Source organism: Nerophis lumbriciformis, linkage group LG23, assembly GCF_033978685.3.
Source record: "Nerophis lumbriciformis linkage group LG23, RoL_Nlum_v2.1, whole genome shotgun sequence".
NCBI classification, from domain to species: domain Eukaryota; kingdom Metazoa; phylum Chordata; class Actinopteri; order Syngnathiformes; family Syngnathidae; genus Nerophis; species Nerophis lumbriciformis.
The window spans coordinates 37,861,384-37,880,339 of record NC_084570.2 but is presented as its reverse complement, the minus strand read 5'-3'; the positions used below and the strand labels follow the sequence as shown (position 1 = coordinate 37,880,339).

Below are 18,956 nucleotides of genomic sequence, written 5' to 3'. Positions count from 1 at the left end.
AATCAAATGTGTGCTAATTCTACTGTCATTTATTAAGAATGTTCATTTATGGATCTTAATCATGAAATGTTGTTACTAGATTACAGAAGATACACTATATTGCCAAAAGTATTTGACCACCTGCCTTGACTCACATATGAACTTGAAGTGCCATCCCGTTCCTAACCAATAAGGTTCAATATGATGTGGGTCCACTCTTTGCAGCTATTACAGCTTCAACTCTTATGGGAAGGATGTCCACAAGGTTGCGGGGTGTGTTTATAGGAATTTTGCACCATTCTTCCAAAAGCGCATTGGTGAGGTCACACACTGATGTTGGTGAAGAAGGCCTGGCTCTTAGTCTCCGTTCTAATTCATCCCAAAGGTGTTCTATCGGAGTTCAGGTCAGGACTCTGTGCAGGCCAGTCAAGTTCATCCACACCAGACTTTCTCATCCATGTCTTTATGGGCCTTGCTTTGTGCACTGGTGCACAGTCATGTTGGAAGAGGAAGGGGCCCGCTCCAAACTGTTCCCACAAGGTTGGGAGCATGGAATTGTCCAAAATGGAGCATTCAAAGTTCCTTTCACTGGAACTAAGGGGCCAAGCCCAACTCCTGAAACACAACCCCACACCATAATTCATCCTCCACCAAATTTCACACTCCTACCGTTTTGTGGCTGAGTTGCTGTTGTTCCCAAACTCTTCCATTTTCTTATAATAAAGCCGACAGTTGACTTTGGAATATTTAGGAGCTAGGAAATTTCACGACTGGATTTGTTGCACAGGTGGCATCCTGTGACTGTTCCACGCTGAAAATCACTGAGAGCGGCCCATTCTTTCACAAATGTTCATAGAAACAGTCTCCATGCCCAAGTGCTTGATTTTATACACCTGTGGCCGGGCCAAGTGATTAGGACACCTGATTCTCATCATTTGGATGGGTGGCCAAATACTTTTGGCAATATAGTGTATATTTTACAAACAGAAAGTTACATCAGAGTCAGAAATACTTTATGAATCCCAGAGGGGAAATTAAAATTTTCAGCACAATCCCATTCAATATCAGACAAACATTACAGGGAGACAGAACAGGATTGCTGACGGGTGTAGGTAAACAATGGCGGGGGAGGGAAAAAAAACATCTGTCTAAGTAAAAATGTGTTCCCCCGTACACAGGCCTGGGGCGCCGTTCGAAAGGTTTCCAAAGACGACTGGTTGGAGTGGCTGAGGCGCCTGAGCGTTGTCCTCCTCAAGGAGTCTTCCTCCCCGTCCCTGCGGTCCTGCTGGTCACTGGCTCAGTCCTACATCCCGCTGGCCAGGTACCTTCACACACTCCGTAAGGTGTCAGGACTCCTGGCCGGTTTAGATTTTGCCTCGTCGGTTGCTCCAAAATGTACGCTAGGAAGAAGATGAAAGTTTCACTTCTGATTGATCAACCAAGCGATTGACCAGCAGAGTTTTCTGGTTTGGTTTTTAATCCCCTCACTAACTTGACTCTCATGACGAAAACATGTCAGCTTCCCCAAAACTTTATTACAAATATTATATACAGTAAATGTGTTCCCCACTTTAACTACTGCAGCCTGAATAATATACATTAAATACTCATTATATTTTTGTTTTTTTTAACCGTTTTACAGGCATGTTTTTAAACAAACCCCACCCCAATTCCTTAAAATAATCTTTAAAATTATTATTATTATTACTGTTACTGTTAGTTTATTACAAGATTACTGTATTATTAATACTTATTATCATTATTATATTATTATTATTGCCACTGCAATTATTACTTGTATCTCTATTTTACTATTTATTATCACTTGTATTGTTTAAAAAAAAAAACATTTTCATTATTATTTTCACTTATTACTTTTATTATGATGCATTATGATTTTTGTTATTATTATCAGGCAAGTCAAGTGTATCTATAGAGCATGATTTATACACAGGCAAAGGCAAAAATGACAAGAAGGCAAAAATAAAATCATCATAAAAATAATTATGATTAAAAATAAAACGTGAGTGTAGATGAAATAATTTCATTTGATTTAATTCATATTATTACTATCACATCATCGTCATTGTCATTATTATTATTATTATTATTACTGTGCCCTGATTTCAGCAGCAATGTTGATTTTCATGTACTGTTATTTTTTCTACAGTAACAAATTTACAACAATTGTTATAAAAGTCTCAGCTTCCTAAAAACATTTTGTCAGTATTGTCGGGTCATTAAATTGATTGCGTCAATATTATTTTAACGGGTGTTGTTAACTGGCAGAGGCCTGACTCAAATGTATAGAATACAATAAAAACCCTTATTTTTATTGTTAATTATGATGACAATAAAGTGGCCAATATGTTTGCATTGCTCCGTTTTTTGTTTTTTTTTAAAGAAAACCCAAAAACAACAAAAAACTTGCAAGAAGGGGAAAAGGTGTGACATTTTGCTGCATGCTTTGAATGGAAAAAAAGTGTGACAAATGGTAGACAAACATAACAATTGAAATGATGACAAAGAATAGCATTTGTTTAAGTTAGGATGAATCTGGAATAAAATGTACCTTTATGGTATTTGTAGCCGTTTGAGGCCCATTTCAGGAACAGATGACAAACTCAACACAGCCATAAAAAGTAGAATCTCTCAAGAGTTAAACGTAAAGTTTATTTTTCCTATTACAGACTGCAAAGTGTCGTACCATATCTGAGATGATGCAAGGATGGAATAGTTTTTATAATGAATAGAATAATAAGAAATCAGGTTTAAATGTTTTAGAACCACGTGGCACCAAAGACTTGTTTGTCCTCAGGGATCTTTTCAACGCCGCTTTCCTGTCCTGTTGGTCGGAGCTGAGCGAAGACCAGCAGGACGAGTTGATCCGCAGCATCGAGTTGGCGCTCACGTCGCAGGACATCGCCGAGGTCACGCAGACGCTGCTCAACCTGGCCGAGTTCATGGAGCACAGTGACAAGGTCCCAACTCACCTTCCTTTTTTTTGCCTCCCTAAAAAGGTTTTTTATGTTCCATATAGAACTTTTAACGACAAATCATAAAGATTTGTCTCCATAATCAATGACTACTTTTTTGATTGTCACTTTTTTAATTTAAATATTGTCATTTTAAATACTAAAATACAAAGAAGTGTTTTTTTCCCCACATAAATAAATGTTTAGTACATATTTTATGCTTTGCTTCAATTCACATTTCTAAAATGTATTTTTTAAATCTAATGTATTTTTATTAATTTTTTATCTTCATAATATTTATATATCTCGTAACAGAACATCTTTCATTTAAATATCAAATTATTATGAACAATTTTCTTTGCAAATGTGAAATGAGAGAACTATTTTTACAAAATATCAACTCTTTGCAAGGATATATTTTTGTATTATTATTTATTTACATATTGTCACTTCTAAATATAATTTAAATTTTAATATTTATATATACCAAAATATATATATACATTTGTAATCGTAGTTGTATATCACTACACATTTGTTTTAATTGTCTTGCTAGATTAAAAATGTAATAAAAATATGACGACCGGTACACGTTTTAACATTAAAAAAAAATCGTCATCACAGGGCCAACACAGATAGAAAACATTCACACTCACATTTACACACTAGGGATCATTTTTAAATCTATATTAACAGAAATGGAACATCCAATTAGGATATTTAAAAAAACAAAACAATTGTAATCTTTTCAAGAATTTAAATTATGATTTTTATCTTGATTTTTAAATAGCAAAATAAAAAATACAAAACATTTTTTTAGACAACTAAAAAACCTCAAAATAAAATACCAACACCCATTTTTAAATATATTTTAAAATCTAATATTTTTATGTTGTTTTTTTATCTTCATAATATTTGTATATCCATGTTGATAAAATCCATGCATATTTTAGTTAAATATCAAATAATTTTTCACATTTTTTTTTTACAAAGTCAAAACGGGAGATTTTTTTTTTCCAAAAATGTGTTGTCATTTTTCAAATTTCAAAAGGTTTTTAATGTCAATTTTAGATGACATAAAATGTCTTTTTTCCCCACATTAATGCTGTATGTTTTTCAATTAAATATGAAATTGATTATTTTTAAAGGGAAAAATATTTATTCTCAGTTAAAAAAATGTTGATGTAAATAGAATGTTTGATCATTTTTAACACTATAAAGTATATATTTTTGTACTAATGAATGGATGAATCAATGTTGTGATTTAAAGCTTTGCATATTTACAGTGTGTAAATATCAATATTGAATTTTTTTTGTACCGTTTGCTGCTCATTCAGGGTCCTCTGCCTCTGAGAGACGACAACGGCATCGTGCTGCTCGGCGAAAGGGCCGCCAAATGTCGCGCGTACGCCAAGGCTTTGCATTACAAAGAGCTGGAGTTCCAGAAAGGTGCTTCTCCCCTCATCCTGGAGTCGCTCATCAGGTAGGCGCTCTCATTTCCTAACTGCAGGAATATTTGTGTTCAGGAGTACGCTTAATGCATGTCTGCGTATCATATTCTCATCTGCTGGGCCTTGGAAAACAATTAGTCACATGACCTGCTCTCATCTAGGATTTCTCATTTCCTTCATTTCCGTCACATAATTTTGAAGGCATATCCATTATGTCAGCCACATCACCATTTTCTCCTATATGATTACAAATTGTTTAGAACAAAACAATATATACGCTGTAAAAAAAACTATGTAGATTTTACTGTAAAAATCTGGCAGCTCAGTCAAGAGAATTTTACTGTAAAATCTACAGTTGTTGTTTTTCAATGCATCAAACTGTTTATTTTTACAATACAATTCTGGTGACATAGCTGCCAGTATTTTACAGTATAATCCACTGACTTTTTTTACAGTGTACTAATTTTTAATTTTTAAAGTGATTGGGGTTTTGACAGATTTGAATACATTCAATGTACACGCTCACCACTTCACGGAGAGGAAACCAAAACAACCAGGCTTTGCTGCACATTTTAAAAGGGCCAGAGCTCTGCTAGCTGTCTTTCAGATAGCTACAGACGTTTCATCACGGAATATGCTCACCTCGCATGATGTTGCTGGGAAAACTGTGGGTGTAATGTTGGCACTTTAGCACACACATCTGTGCTAATGTTGGTCCCACTCTTTAACGTTATGTTGTTGCATATGATATGACATTTGAGTTACAAAACCCAAAAGCAGTGAAGTTGTCACAATGTGTAAATGGTAAATAAAAAGAGAATACAATGATTTATAAATCCTTTTCAACTTACAGTTAGGTCCATAAATATTTGGACATTGACACAATTTTCAGTTTTCCAGCTCTGTACAACACCACAATGGATTTGAAATGAAACAATCAAGATCTGCTTCAAGTGCAGACTTTGAGCTTTAATTTGAGGGTATTTACATCCAAATCAGGTGAACGGTGTAGGAATTACAACACATTTTATAAGTGCCTTCCACTTTTTAAGGGACCAAAAGTAATTGGACAAACTAATATAATCATCAATAAAATTGTCATTTTTTAATACTTTGTTGCAAATCCTTTGCAGTCAATGACAGCCTGAAGTGTGGAACCCATAGACATCACCAGACGCAGGGTTTGGTCCCTGGTGATGCTTTGCCGGGCCTCTGCTGCAGCTGTCTTCACTTCCTGCTTGTTCTTTGGGCATTTTCCCTTCAGTTTTGTCTTCAGCAAGTGAAATTCATGCTCAATCGGATTCAGGTCATGTGATTGACTTGGCCATTGCAGGACATTCCACTTCTTTGCCTTAAAAAACTCTTTGGTTGCTTTCGCAGTATGCTTGGGGTCATTGTCCATCTGCATTGTGAAGCGCCGTCCAATGAGTTTTGAAGCATTTGGCTGAATATGAGCAGATAATATTGCCCCAAACACTTCAGAATTCATTATGCTGCTACTGTCAGCTGTCACATCATCAATAAATATAAGGGATCCAGTTCTACTGGCAGCCATGCATGCCACTACCACCACCATGCTTCACTGATGAGGTGCTATGCTTTGGATCTTGAGCAGTTCCTTCCCTCCTCCATACTCTTCTCTTTCCATCATTCTGCTACAAGTTGATCTTGGTCTCAGCTGTCCATAAGATGTTGTTCCAGAACTGCACAGGCTCTTTTAGATGTTTCTTGGCAAACTCTAATCTGGCCTTCCTGTTTTTGAGGCTCACCGATGGTTTACACCTTGTGATGAACCCTCTGTATTTCCTCTGGAGAAGTCGTCTCTTAATTGTTGACTTGGACACAGATACACCTACCTCCTGGAGACTTTTCTTCATCTGGCCAACTGTTGTGAAGGGCTTTTTCTTGACAAGGGAAATTATTTTTCTGTCATCCACCACACTTGTTTTCCGTGGTCTTCCAGGTTTTTTGGTGTTGATGAGCTCAGCAGTGTGTTCTCTCTTTTTAAGAATGTACCAAACAGTTGATTTGGCCACACCTAATGTTTTTGCTATCTATCTGATGGCTTTGTTTTGATTTTTTAGCCTAATGATGGCTTGCTTCACTGATAGTGACAGCTCTTTGGACTTCATATTGAGAGATGACCTTCCCAGATTCCGAATGAATACACCACACTTGAAATGCCATCTAGGCCTTTTATCTGCTCTTTGTAAATGAAATAAATGGGGAAAAAAACAAGGGAATAACACAAACGTGGCCATGGAACAGCTGAGTAGCCAATTGTCCAATTACTTTTGGTCCCTTAAAAAGTGGAAGGCACATTAAAAATGTGTTGTAATTCCTACACTGTTCACCTGATTTGGATGTAAATACCCTCAAATTAAAGCTCAAAGTCTGCACTTAAAGCAGATCTTGATTGTTTCATTTCAAATCCATTGTGGTGTTGTACAGAGCTGTAATACTGAAAATTGTGTCAATGTCCAAATATTTATGGACCTAACTGTATATTCAATTGAATAGACTGCAAAGACTAGATATTTAATGTTCACACTGAGAAACTTAATGGTTGTTTTTTGCAAATAATCATGAACTTAGAATTTAATGGCAGCATCACATTGCAAACAAGATGTCAGAGGGGCATTTTACCCCTGTTACATGGCCTTTCCTTTTAACAACACTCAGTAAAGGTTTGGGAACTGAGGAGACACATTTTTGAAGTGGAATTCTTTCCCATTCTTGCTTGATGTACAGCTTAAGTTGTTCAACAGTATCCCTTCTGCACCACACATTTTCAATGGGAGACAGGTCTGGAATACAGGCAGGCCAGTCTAGTACCTGCACTCTTTGACTATGAAGCCACGTTGTTGTAACCCGTGGCTTGGCATTGTCTTGGTGAAATAAGCAGGGGCGTCCATGATAACGTTGCTTGGATGGCAACATGTGTTGCTGCAAAACCTGTATGTACCTTTCAACATTAATGGTGCCTTCACAGATGTGTAAGTTACCCATGCCTTGGGCACTAATACACCCCCATGCCATCACAGATGCTGGCATTTAAACTTTGAGCTTTTAACAGTCCAGATGGTTCATTTCCTCTTTGATCCGGAGGACAAGACGTCCGCAGTTTCCAAAAGCAATTTGAAATGTGGACTCGTCAGACCACAGAACACTTTTACACTTTGCATCAGTCCATCTTAGATGAGCTCGGGCCCAGGGAAGCGTTTCTGGGTGTTGTTGATAAATGGCTTTGGCTTTGCATAGTAGAGTTTTAACTTGCACTTACAGATGTAGCGACCAACTGTAGTTACTGACAGTGGTTTTCTGAAGTGTTCCCGAGCCCATGTGATGATATCCTTTACACACTGATGTTGCTTTTTGATGCAGTACCGCCTGAGGGATCCAAGGTCCCAGGCCTTGCCGCTTACGTGCAGTGATTTCTCCAGATTCTCTGAACCTTTTGATGATATTACGGAGCGTAGATGGTGAAATCCCTAACTTCCTTGCAATAGCTGGTTGAGAAATGTTGTTCTTAAACAATTTGCTCAGGCATTTGTTGACAAAGTGGTGACCCTCGCCCCATCCTTGTTTGTGAATGACTGAGCATTTCATGGAAGCTGCTTTTATACCCAATTATGGCATCCACCTGTTCCCAATTAGCCTGTTCACCTGTGGAATGTTCCAAATAAGTCTTTGATGAGCATTCCTCAACTTTCGCAGTCTTTTTTGCCACTTGTGCCAGCTTTTTTGAAACATGTTGCAGGCATCAAACTCCAATTGAGCTAATATTTGCAAAAAATATTCATTATTATATCTATTCAATTGAATATAAGTTGAAAAGGATTTGCAAATCATTGTATTCTCTTTTTATTTACCATTTACACAACGTGATAACTTCACTGCTTTTGGGTTTTGTACAAACTACGAAAATAGCAAACTTTTCCTTAAACAGCACTATACTTTATACAAATATTTGCAAGAAGCAAACATGTTGTACAGTCCCATGTTGTTAATAACATAAACATGATCTGTCTACTGTACTGTTTGGGGAATATTTTCCCACATGTAAGTAAAGTGCAACGCCTTAGAAGTGACTAACTTTGGCTTCAGTTTTGCTCAAAGACGATAAAACCACCCTGTTTCTTATCCATCACATACGGAAAGTGAACTCTCAGTTTGAATATGAATTGTTAATCTTCAATTTTATTTGAGATAGACTTACAACAGAAGAATCTTTGAGGACTCTTCTGCAAAAGAAGACAGATATTGATGGTTAATCGCAAGTCTACTGCTGACAAAATGCAATTAATCACAATTGTTGTATTTTCCGGACGATAGAGTGCACCAGAATTAAAGCCACACCCACTAAATTTCAGAATAAAAACATTTTCCATATATTAGCTGCAGCGGACTATAAGTCGCAGATATATATGTTGTGAAATAAGTTGTTTACACAGAAACATTTTGTAAATGTTTATTTACATACCGGTACCTTATTTATTTCCAAACGGTGTCTGTAACACGGCAGTAAAACGGATGATCAAACAAAACAGAAGTCATCGTCATGTACCCACGGGCTGTGCAAGCCTTACAATATGCAGCCATTTGCGTGGGTAATCTGTACCTTCATTTGACAATTGTGCTTTTGCATGTACGGTACCAAGCATAAGTATCTGGTCACCTCTATTTGTTCTTTTCATGGCCTTTTCAAACAGGAAGTGCCGAAACAATTTAGCACAATTACGCCAAAAACCAGCAGCAATTTCATGAAACTTTCAGAAGAGTGGTGCATTTAAAGTCTCCTAGTATTTTCCACCCTTTTAAATAAGTTTTAGAGATTTGACCATAGTGATTGGTCCTGGAATTTAGAAAGTAACGTGGGTAAGCCTGACTGAGAACACAACATTTCAGGGCTGATATTTGTAAGTTGATGAACCAAACGATAAATGAAAATTAAGTGGGTCAGTTATCCAGCGTGGATAAGCTCCATACATGCATGTGTGGGCCTTTGTACTACATACACAGACACCGCTGTAAAACTAGTCTCATTGTATTAAATTAAAATGATGGAAAAACCGTGATTGATAAGCACACTTTGATGAACTAATAGAAGGACTAGTGTTATCTTGCTAGCTAGCTTAAATGCTAACATTAAAACAAGAGACAACTAAGATGCACGTTACACTAAAAACAGCTGGTGTGTAATCAGTACAATACTTACATTAACATACCTAAATAATTGATGTTTGGACATTTGTCCATCGATTCAGAATCGTCCACATTCTAATCATGATGCATCAGAGAATCGATTATTTTCACCACCTCTAATAATAAATGCAATACTTACAGTATAATCACTTTATAGGACACAACAAAAGACAAGATTGGCACATTCAACTCAATGGCAAAAGACTACTTCCTGACCACGGCAACACACCCAGGACAAACGGAAATGAATGCATACTTGCAAATGAAAAGATATAACACAACTGGAGAGCCTGGTTGATATTATCAGCTTACTGTTGAATTAACGTATTTTCCGGACTGTAGAGGGCACCGGTATATAAGCCGCACCCACTAAATGTTAGCAGGAAAAAAGATGTTTCCTTATATTAGCCGCACCGGACTATAAGTCGCAGATATATACGTTGTGAAATGAGTTATTCACATAGAAATATTCTATAAATGTTTATTTACATACCGTAATTGTTTCCAAACGGTGTCTGTAACACGGCAGTAAAACGGCTGATCAAACAAAACAGAAGTCATTGGCATGGACCCACTAGCTGCGCAAGCTAGCTCTCCAATCAGCTAAACAGACTCAATAACTCCACGGGGACGTTTTGGTGAATTTACTGAGGAATTTGTGAAAGTGAAACAATACAAAAAGAACGTCATTGTAAGTTAATGATACTCACAAAGACACTCGTAAACATGTAAGCACATTAGCTAATGCTAACGAGGCTGGTGTCCTTACATTACGATAGCACGTACAAATATGCATGTAAACACTCCTACAGACATCACACATGGGACGCTTTACTATGTAAGAATTGTTTTAGTTATATTGTAACATTTACAAACGTTGCCTGGAGTGAAGAATGAAAAATCCATACGAGTAGAAACGCTATGGACAATTGATTAGAAAACAGAACAGGACTTCTACTTCCGGTTACTCCTCCAAAAGATGGCGCCATAGCACAAACAATAACACCTTTGTGTATTTGCTTGTTTGTATTTTTTAAAACTGTTTGCATTATGGAAGAAAAATCCATGAATTAGCCGCACCGTTTTATAAGCCGCAGGATTCAAAGTATAGGGAAAAAGTCACGACTTATAGCAATTTAGAGTAAGTCTTTTAATGGTTTGACAGCCCTGAGAACAACTAAACAACAGCTCCTTTTGAAGACATATTGTACCTTTGTAAACCAACTCTGCTCATTAGCATTAAAGCTACAGACACACAAAGGATTGCTTTTAAACGACGGTCTAAATTCCAGCATCAAGTCCTTCGCTATGGACTATTGTGGGACATCTGACATCTATTAACATTTGGTAAAAAAACTCTATAATGTGTGACCTTTAAGTCAGAGGAGCATTCCAATGATGCGTTTTGGGAACTGTTAAGTCACTTTAATTGATACAAATGTTTGATTGTAACTTGTCTGACTCTGAGTCCAATTATGGCATGACTCGTTAGCCTTTTGTGCCATGACCTGTGGAACTCATCCGTCATCTTTTCCCTCTCTCTTTTTTTTATTTACCTTTTGGGGGGGCGGGAATGGCGTGCAGAAAGCTGTTTTCAAGGCATCTAATTGGACGCTTGCCTCGTTTTCATCTCGGACGACTTTTAGACTTCTCGGCGGTCCTGTTTTCAATTTGTCGAGAGCGCTGATGATGATGAATGATGGGGGCGTCTCACCTCCTTTCAGAGACCGCTGCCAAATGTCTCTAATGAGTCCTGACTTGCGTTTGAAGGAAAAGAAACAACTCCCATGCGCTATCTGATCGTCGTCACGGCAACAATGGAGGCAAGGGTTTGTGTTAAAGACCCTCTGATTACTGCAGCATTTTTGAATACAGTAACAATTTATTGGACCTACTCATTGAAATACATGAAACTTATTAATATTGTATTGGAAAGAGTTAATAATGACTACATTGAATGATGATGTAACACCAGGGGTGTCCAAAGTGCGGCCCCGGGGGCCACTTGCAGCCCACAGCTAGTTTTTTAACGGCCCACCGATCTTTCTAAAAATACTATTAAAGAATGATAAATGATAAATGGGTTATACTTGTATAGCGCTTTTCTACCTTCAAGGTACTCAAAGCACAACGGACGTGACTAGGATGGTAGAAGGTGGGGATTGAACCCCAGTAACCAGCAACCCTCCGATTGCTGGTACGGCCACTCTACCAACTTCGCCACGCCGCGTAACCAGCCATCGGAGGGTTGCTGGTTACTGGGGTTCAATCCCCACCTTCTACCATCCTAGTCACGTCCGTTGTGTCCTTGGGCAAGACACTTCACCCCTTGCTCCTGATGGCTGCTGGTTAGCGCCTTGCATGGCAGCTCCCGCCATCAGTGTGTGAATGTGTGTGTGAATGGGTGAATGTGGTAATACTGTCAAAGCGCTTTGAGTACCTTGAAGGTAGAAAAGCGCTATACAAGTATAACCCATTTATTCATTTACATTATGTTCTTTACAAGTGTATGTAAACTTTTGATTGCGACTGTACATATATATATATATATATATATATATATATATATATATATATATATATAGGCTGGTACCAATAAAAGAAGGCTGATATCTACAGTATATACGTCAAAATGGCGAATGCCAAGTAATCTTTCAATCCCTAGTTGTTGATGCTTCTCTGAAATTAATACACAGCCATCTGCTTAAACTGATCAAAATACGTAAATATTACATGTTGTTATGAGTGTTACTACATTACATACTGTATATACTTCCAGCGTGTGTATTAAATGTTTATAGAGGTTTTTAGGAGCGCTTTATAGGCTGGGTAGAGCGACTCCCTTTGACTCCATTGTTAGCTGACTTTTGCTAATGTTTATTTACGATTTAGAATGCGTAGAAAAGGAAAACATGTGTTCTTGTCTTACTTCAGGATTGTGTATGGGTCCACAAAAAGTGCAGTTCCACTTCAAGAGTAGTGGAGTTTGTATGGTAACTGGCAAGATACGTCCAAGTCCACGTGTCCAAACTTTGTCCTTTATGTGATGATATCGTGCTATCTCGGACTGCCTCCGTGCTCTTGGGCATAGAATGGAGCAGGTTGTTACTGGAATCCTCTCCCACTCCTCCATGATGACGTCACTGGTCGACACTTTCTTTACTTCAACTTGAGGTTGACCCCCAATTGGCTTCAGGTGTGGAGGAGACATATTTGTCCTCTCCATCCCTTTCATCTTGGCACAATAGTGCAGTGCGTGATGGAATTCATATTTCCCCTCAGCTGCCCAGTGCCCGCATCACTCATGCAGCCCCAGGCCGTGACACCACCCTCACTATACCTCATCTTTGTGTTTGATCAGCGAGTAATAACTGAGGCAACAACACCCACTCTCCTTCAAGGTGTGCACACCTGGTCGTACATGTCCACCTTCATGGAGCTCAGTGAGCAGGTCTCACTCCTTGTAAAACTAATGTTCTTCCACTCCTTAATTAGGTTTTTATATTCCGTACAGTACTTTTAACGGCCAAATCAGAAAGATTCAATGACTACTTTTTTTGAGTAACTCAAAAGTATTGCCACTTTTTACATTGAAATATAATTTTCTAAATACCAATATTAAATTAATAATGTTTTTTCCGCATATATAGATATATTTTATACGAAATTGAAATATCAGTACACATTTTTAAATGTATTTTTAAATCTAACATTGTTTTTAATTTTTTAATAATATTATTGTCATATCCAAAGAGAACATATTTCAGTTAAATATGTTTTTCTCATAAAGAATCATCTCGGTTATGACAACTTTTTAAGCAACTAAAAAGTATTGCCACTTTTTAAATTTAAATGATTTTTTTTTAATTGATTTAAAATACCAAAATAAAATAGGTGTTTTTTCCACAATAAAATATATTAGAAATGTAAATATCAGTACACATTTACAATTTATTACAATTTATGTTTTAAATCCAAATGTTTTTAATTATTTTTTATAATATTTGTATACCCAAAGAGAACATATTTAAGTTAAATATAAAATTATTCTGGAATCAAAAATATGAGATTTTTTTTGTTTTTGCTTCACAAAATAATTATTTGCAAGGATTTATTTATTTATTATTATATATTTGTTTATAGTCACTTTTGTCACTTGTTTCCTCAAGGAATCATCTGTTATTAATGACAGCTTTTTAAGTAACTAAAAAGTACTCACTTTTTAAATTTAAATATCAATCCATCCATCCATTTTCTACCGCTTGTCCCCTTCGGGGTCGCCGGTGGTGCTGGAGCCTATGATTTTTTTAAATTGATTTAAAATACCAAAATAGGTTTTTTTTCCACATAAAAAACATATTAGAAATATAAATATCAGTACACATTTACAATTTGTTTTAAATCTAAATGTTTTTTTATTATTTTTTTATTTTTATAATATTATTTTTATATCCAAAGAGAACATATTTCAGTTGAATATCAAATTATTCTGAAATCAAAACTATGCACTTTTTTTTTTTTTTTTACAAAAAATTATTATTTGCAAATATTTATTTATTCTTGTATATTTATTTATTGTAACTTTTTTTCTCATAAAGAATCATCTCAGTAATTAAGTAACTGAAAAGTATTGTCACTTTTTAAATTTAAATAAAAAATGTTTAAATTGATTTAAAATACCAAAATAAAATAGCTGTTTCTTCAACATAAAACATATATTAGAAATTTAAATATCAGTACACATTTACAATGTATTACAAAATATGTTTAAATTATTATGAAATTGGAAAAATAATAATTTATTTAAAAAAAACATTTTTTTGCAAGGATTCCATGTATTTATTATATATTTATGTATTGTCACTTTTTAAGTATAATATAATTTTATATATATTTCCATGATAAAATCCCAGATTAATTTCGTCTTCTGGTCGTCTGTGGAAAACGTTTTGCACTTTTCAAACTTGTGACAATAGGAACAAGCTTTTTTTTTTTTTTTTCGGCTGTTTTAGGGGCAGCTTCTTCGTCTTCGTGGGCTTTCAAAACACAGTCGTAGCAATTCTGGCCTTTCAGGTGGCTGATAATGTTTGATGTGTTGAAGCTAAATGATTTTTTTCCCTCCCTTCTTCTGGTATTTTTAAAGCACTTTTAGTAAACATATAGTTCATGAAATGTCTTCCTGTAAAGAAGTACCACACAATAGAAGCCATGTTTGAAGAAAAAAAAGGAGCACTTGATTTGCTCACCCTAACCCTAATTTTGTCTCATTCGAGCCTAGTTAATGATCTATATTTATGTTATTGGATTTATCAGTGTGATGTCATAATCGCTCATATTTATTTTGCACCCTTAATACAAATACATATACTGGTAGAGGTGCGAATATTCGCTACAATTGTCCACAAAGTTGCTCAGTTGGCTGCTCTCTCTGTCCTTTTATTCTCTGGCAAAGCAGGTGCGTAAGAACTGTGTTCAGGTAGCGCTAATTCTATTTGTCTGAGTTTATTTTGTGGCGGCCCACAATCATTCACAATGTACGGCAGGGGTGTCAGACTGGGTTTTATTGAGGGCCACTCTAAACCAGGTGGCAAACAGCAGTAAGTAGCGTGTCGGACCACATTAAATGAAGTTGCAGATCACATTGACTCATCGTTCATCCTCGTAGCTAGGTATTGGTATTAAGGGGATTTTTTCAATCTGTCCTGTCCGGCTACTCGGGAAAATCATATTGTTGATGTAGGGGACCTATATCTGCAGATTCACTTTAGAAAATATACTTTTCTTGTTGTCTTATTTGTATTTGACCTTATTAAATGTTTGGGTAGCATTTTATAAAACAAAACCAGTTTTCTTTTAAGTAATATAAAAATTGATGAGAGATGTTTGTCTGTTTTATGGAGGAATGTAGTTAATCATAGAACTGGCACCCAGTGTTAATAAAAAGTATTGCTTTTGAATCAAGAATCGTTTTGAATTGAGAACCGATTCCGAACTGAATCGTTACCCCCAAGAATCGAACCGAATCGTGTGGCGCCCAAAGATTCATAGCTCTAATAATTGTCTGTTCTGGCTCTCAAATTGATCGTTATTTGGCCTTGCAGAGCGGGAAGCTTCTCTGAGATGTTATCCATTTTGCGATCCGATTCAGAAATTGCCAAAGTCTGAGTTCCCACAGCTCCGCCCAGTCCATCCATCACCAACGGCAGCTTTTGGGCCCCTTGAACGGCTGCCATCGTCTTCCGAATTTGTCGATAGACCAGAGCAACACTAATCCAATCAGCAGATGACTCGTTATCACAGTTCCAAATAGAGAATCTATTCCCTTGAATGTATGTGAAAAGACTAGTCAGTTTGCAATGCAAATACTTGATTTTTTATGTGGTGGTTCTGGATAAACGGCAATTTTCAAATTTGTCTCTTTTAGAACTATTTAAGTTGGGCTGGGCATTTAATAGAAAAATAATGAAAACTGACATTTAGAGATACTAACTAAAACAAAACTGCAATGTAGGTTGTTGACATTAAAATACACTAGTGGTTGTGCCAGGTGCCGCAAAGTGTGAAGTAAAAAAGTCTTGATTTTGATTTAAGAATTGATTCTACATCGAATCGTTGCCCCAAGAATCAAATCGAATGGTGTGGTGCTCAAAGATTCATCGGTATGTTTGATAGTTTTTAAAGACTTGGATAAGAAGACCGTCACATTCTTACAGAGGTCTGAAGGCACTGTTGTAGTCCCCCCACCCCCACAAGGAAAGGGGATACCATTCCAGCCTTAACGAGATGTTTACCATGACCTAATGTGGCACCTTGTCAAATGAAAAGTATCCGAGTGAGCCCACCGCAGCGCGTCTTTAGAGAAGCGACTCTTTGTTCCTACCCCTGAGCAAAATGACGCTGGCATGTTTGTGTGTGGTCTTCATTCCCGTCTTTGTGGCAGAATGTCAGCATTTGGCCTCGGGGTCCGAGGTCAGTGACTGCATTGTGATGGTCCCACACAAGTAGTACAAAGCCTTCTTTTCAAAAATATGTTTATTTTCCGTCACATTAAAATAAAAGATACTTACACATCTGTACACATTTTACAACAATGACAGTTAATAACAGGCTTGGTCCCTTTCCACCTTCTTTGCTAGCGTGTTTTTGTTTGAATGAACAAAGCATCATCCAGGCACGCACACACATACTGAGACTGTAGGAAATAAAATATTGGACTGATAAATAGACACACAACTACAATTTACAAGTCAGAAAATCCTCAGGCCAACTTCAAAGAATGAATATCCGTCCTCATCAACCACGACTCATGGCTGGAAACCCACCGGCCGAACCTTCATCTCCACCTTTTTCAGGGAGTAGTTGGGACCGTGCCATCCGTACCAAGTGATGCCGTCCGTGCTCTTGGTGTGCTCGCCATAGCGGTAGAAAACGCCGTTGAGGTTGGAGTCGGTGCAGCAGTTGTACCAGTAACCACCTAGGGAGACGGGACAGTGGTCAAAACACAAACCTGTTCGAAAGACGTGTGTGTATGGGCGTTGCCGATGGGTACCTTTGCGTAGAGAGGCGCAGTCATCTACGCACTTGTCGTTGTCTTTGTGGAGGGTGCTGAAGTTGGTGTTGTTGTGGTAGCGCAAGGAGTCGCCGGCGTTCCCGCTGTACTTGGCGAGGAAAAGCCTGTAGCTGTTGAGCTCGTTGGCCACGGTGAAAAAGCCGTACTCGGCGTAGCGTTTCTCTCCCTCCCAGTCCTGCGGTGGCGAACACATTAGTTTTTATGCCTTCCAAATGTTTAATGCCTGTTTTCTAAAAACCTGCCTCCATCTCGATCCTGAGCACAGTGGGCCGCCTTGTCAGACGGAATATGTGCTCGTTGCCGAGCCAGAAGTCTCCGCGGATGGATCCAAAGCCGCTCTTGTATGGCTTCCAGTCGCGGTTGAACGACGTCAGGCCCACTTTGCGTCTCTGGATCAGAGTCCAGCCTCCGCCGTTTGTGTCCATGTCGCAGAACACCTACAGGCATTTCCAAGAAGTCTTACCACGGAGGATCTCATATGGACACGCAGACATTTGGACGTCGTGTGTGGCGCCTCCTTTTGGTGGTTGTCAAACTGATCTCAAAGTTAAAGAAATAGTGCCACCCTTGCGCTCGCAAAGACATTTTTCCTGATGGCAGCCAGTAAATTCAAGAAAACAAACACAACTACTATGTTGCCTGGGCTGTTATTTTCCCTAAAAACACCACCTGTTGTCTTGAAATCTAAATCCACTGTAACTTTAAGGTGGTTTGCTGAATCCCCTTTAAACTTGGTACACATCTTTAGAGCACTGACAAGCACATGCGTGTCAAATTTGAGCTGGATCGATTGTAAAACATGGCTGCCATCAGGCAAAATGTCTGCCGGCGACCAGGCGGGACTTAGCAACAGATCGTCCGCAAGCCATTGACCATTGGACTAAGGATTGTACAACCCTGACTACATCTGGATTACTGCAGTATCAGTACTCACGCTGAGCTCAGGTGTTCCCAGGAACTCGTCTTTTGGAAGTTTGTACTCGCCGGATATCTTATAGTTCTTGCTGTAGAGCGAGGCACAGTCGTATATGGCATCTAGAAGAGAAGAAAGAGTCAGTATTTTCATGTCCATCAAAGAAACGTAGGACATTTCCTGAGTCTACTCAAAAAGTAGATTTGTCTTCCTGTTGACCACGCTGACAAGATAAACGACATTGTTGCCGTGGCAACCACTGCTAATTAGTGCTGACATGATTGATACTCACGCAGATCTAACTTTGCCGATCCGTAAATAATTGAACGAGAACCTTATTGGTTACGACTTTTCACAGGAGTTTTGGCTTACTGAACTCACCTGATGTGGTCTGGGGCGCAGACTGCAGGGTCTGAAGCTGCATGATCTCCACGCGGTTGTTGATTTCAGAGTACTTGCTCTCGGCCTCGGTGACCCGGGCTTCCTGCTGCCGGTTCTGCATGTCCAGGTCCATGATTTGCCTCACCATGCTTCTCAGGTCCACCTCCTGCTTGCGACTCAGCTCCCCGACCAGGCTGGTCAGGTTGGCCACCTGGACCTTGAGAGAACGCACCTCGTCACAGCATTGCGCCTTGGGGGGCTTGGGCGCTTTGGGCGTTTTCCTGGGATTCTGGGCCCACGTCGCCGTCACCAGGAGAAAGGCGACCAGCAAAGCTGCCGCACTCTGATTGACGTCGGCCATATCTGGAGAAGTTTGTAGTAGTCGGTCAAGTCGCGGTTGCCCAGTAGTTCTTCTTTGACCCGACTCCGGTTTCCACAGTGAAGCTCTCCTCTCCCAGAGCATCTTAAGTATTTTACAAGTG

General features: G+C 38.2%; 2 protein-coding genes across 2 annotated transcripts in view; one reads left to right on the top strand and one right to left on the bottom strand.

Annotated features, from left to right (window-relative positions):
• The window catches only part of mtor (mechanistic target of rapamycin kinase), a 277,393-nt gene that overhangs the window by 91,761 nt on the left and 166,676 nt on the right, over positions 1-18,956 (top strand). Inside the window, exons 26-28 of the mRNA XM_061985591.2 lie at positions 1,158-1,300; positions 2,798-2,960; positions 4,292-4,437. Coding sequence (XP_061841575.1) covers positions 1,158-1,300; positions 2,798-2,960; positions 4,292-4,437 — 452 coding nt within the window. The remainder of the gene's footprint in view (positions 1-1,157; positions 1,301-2,797; positions 2,961-4,291; positions 4,438-18,956) is intronic.
• On the bottom strand, positions 16,638-18,905 carry angptl7 (angiopoietin-like 7). Its single transcript, XM_061985588.2, has 5 exons — positions 18,475-18,905; positions 18,115-18,215; positions 17,423-17,617; positions 17,160-17,355; positions 16,638-17,084 (listed from the first exon to the last, which is right to left on the bottom strand). The coding sequence occupies exons 1-5, from the start codon at positions 18,833-18,835 to the stop codon at positions 16,915-16,917; spliced, it is 1,023 nt and encodes a 340-aa protein (XP_061841572.1). The 5' UTR covers positions 18,836-18,905; the 3' UTR covers positions 16,638-16,914.

Excerpts from the sequence above, each read along its gene's own strand:
- angptl7 (XM_061985588.2), bottom strand. The coding sequence starts at position 18,835 with ATGGCCGACGTCAATCAGAGTGCGGCAGCTTTGCTGGTCGCCTTTCTC. Across the intron at positions 17,618-18,114 it reads TGGGAACACCTGAGCTCAGC|GTGTTCTGCGACATGGACAC; the intron begins GTGAGTACTGAT and ends AAATGCCTGTAG. Across the intron at positions 17,085-17,159 it reads CTGCGCCTCTCTACGCAAAG|GTGGTTACTGGTACAACTGC; the intron begins GTACCCATCGGC and ends CCGTCTCCCTAG.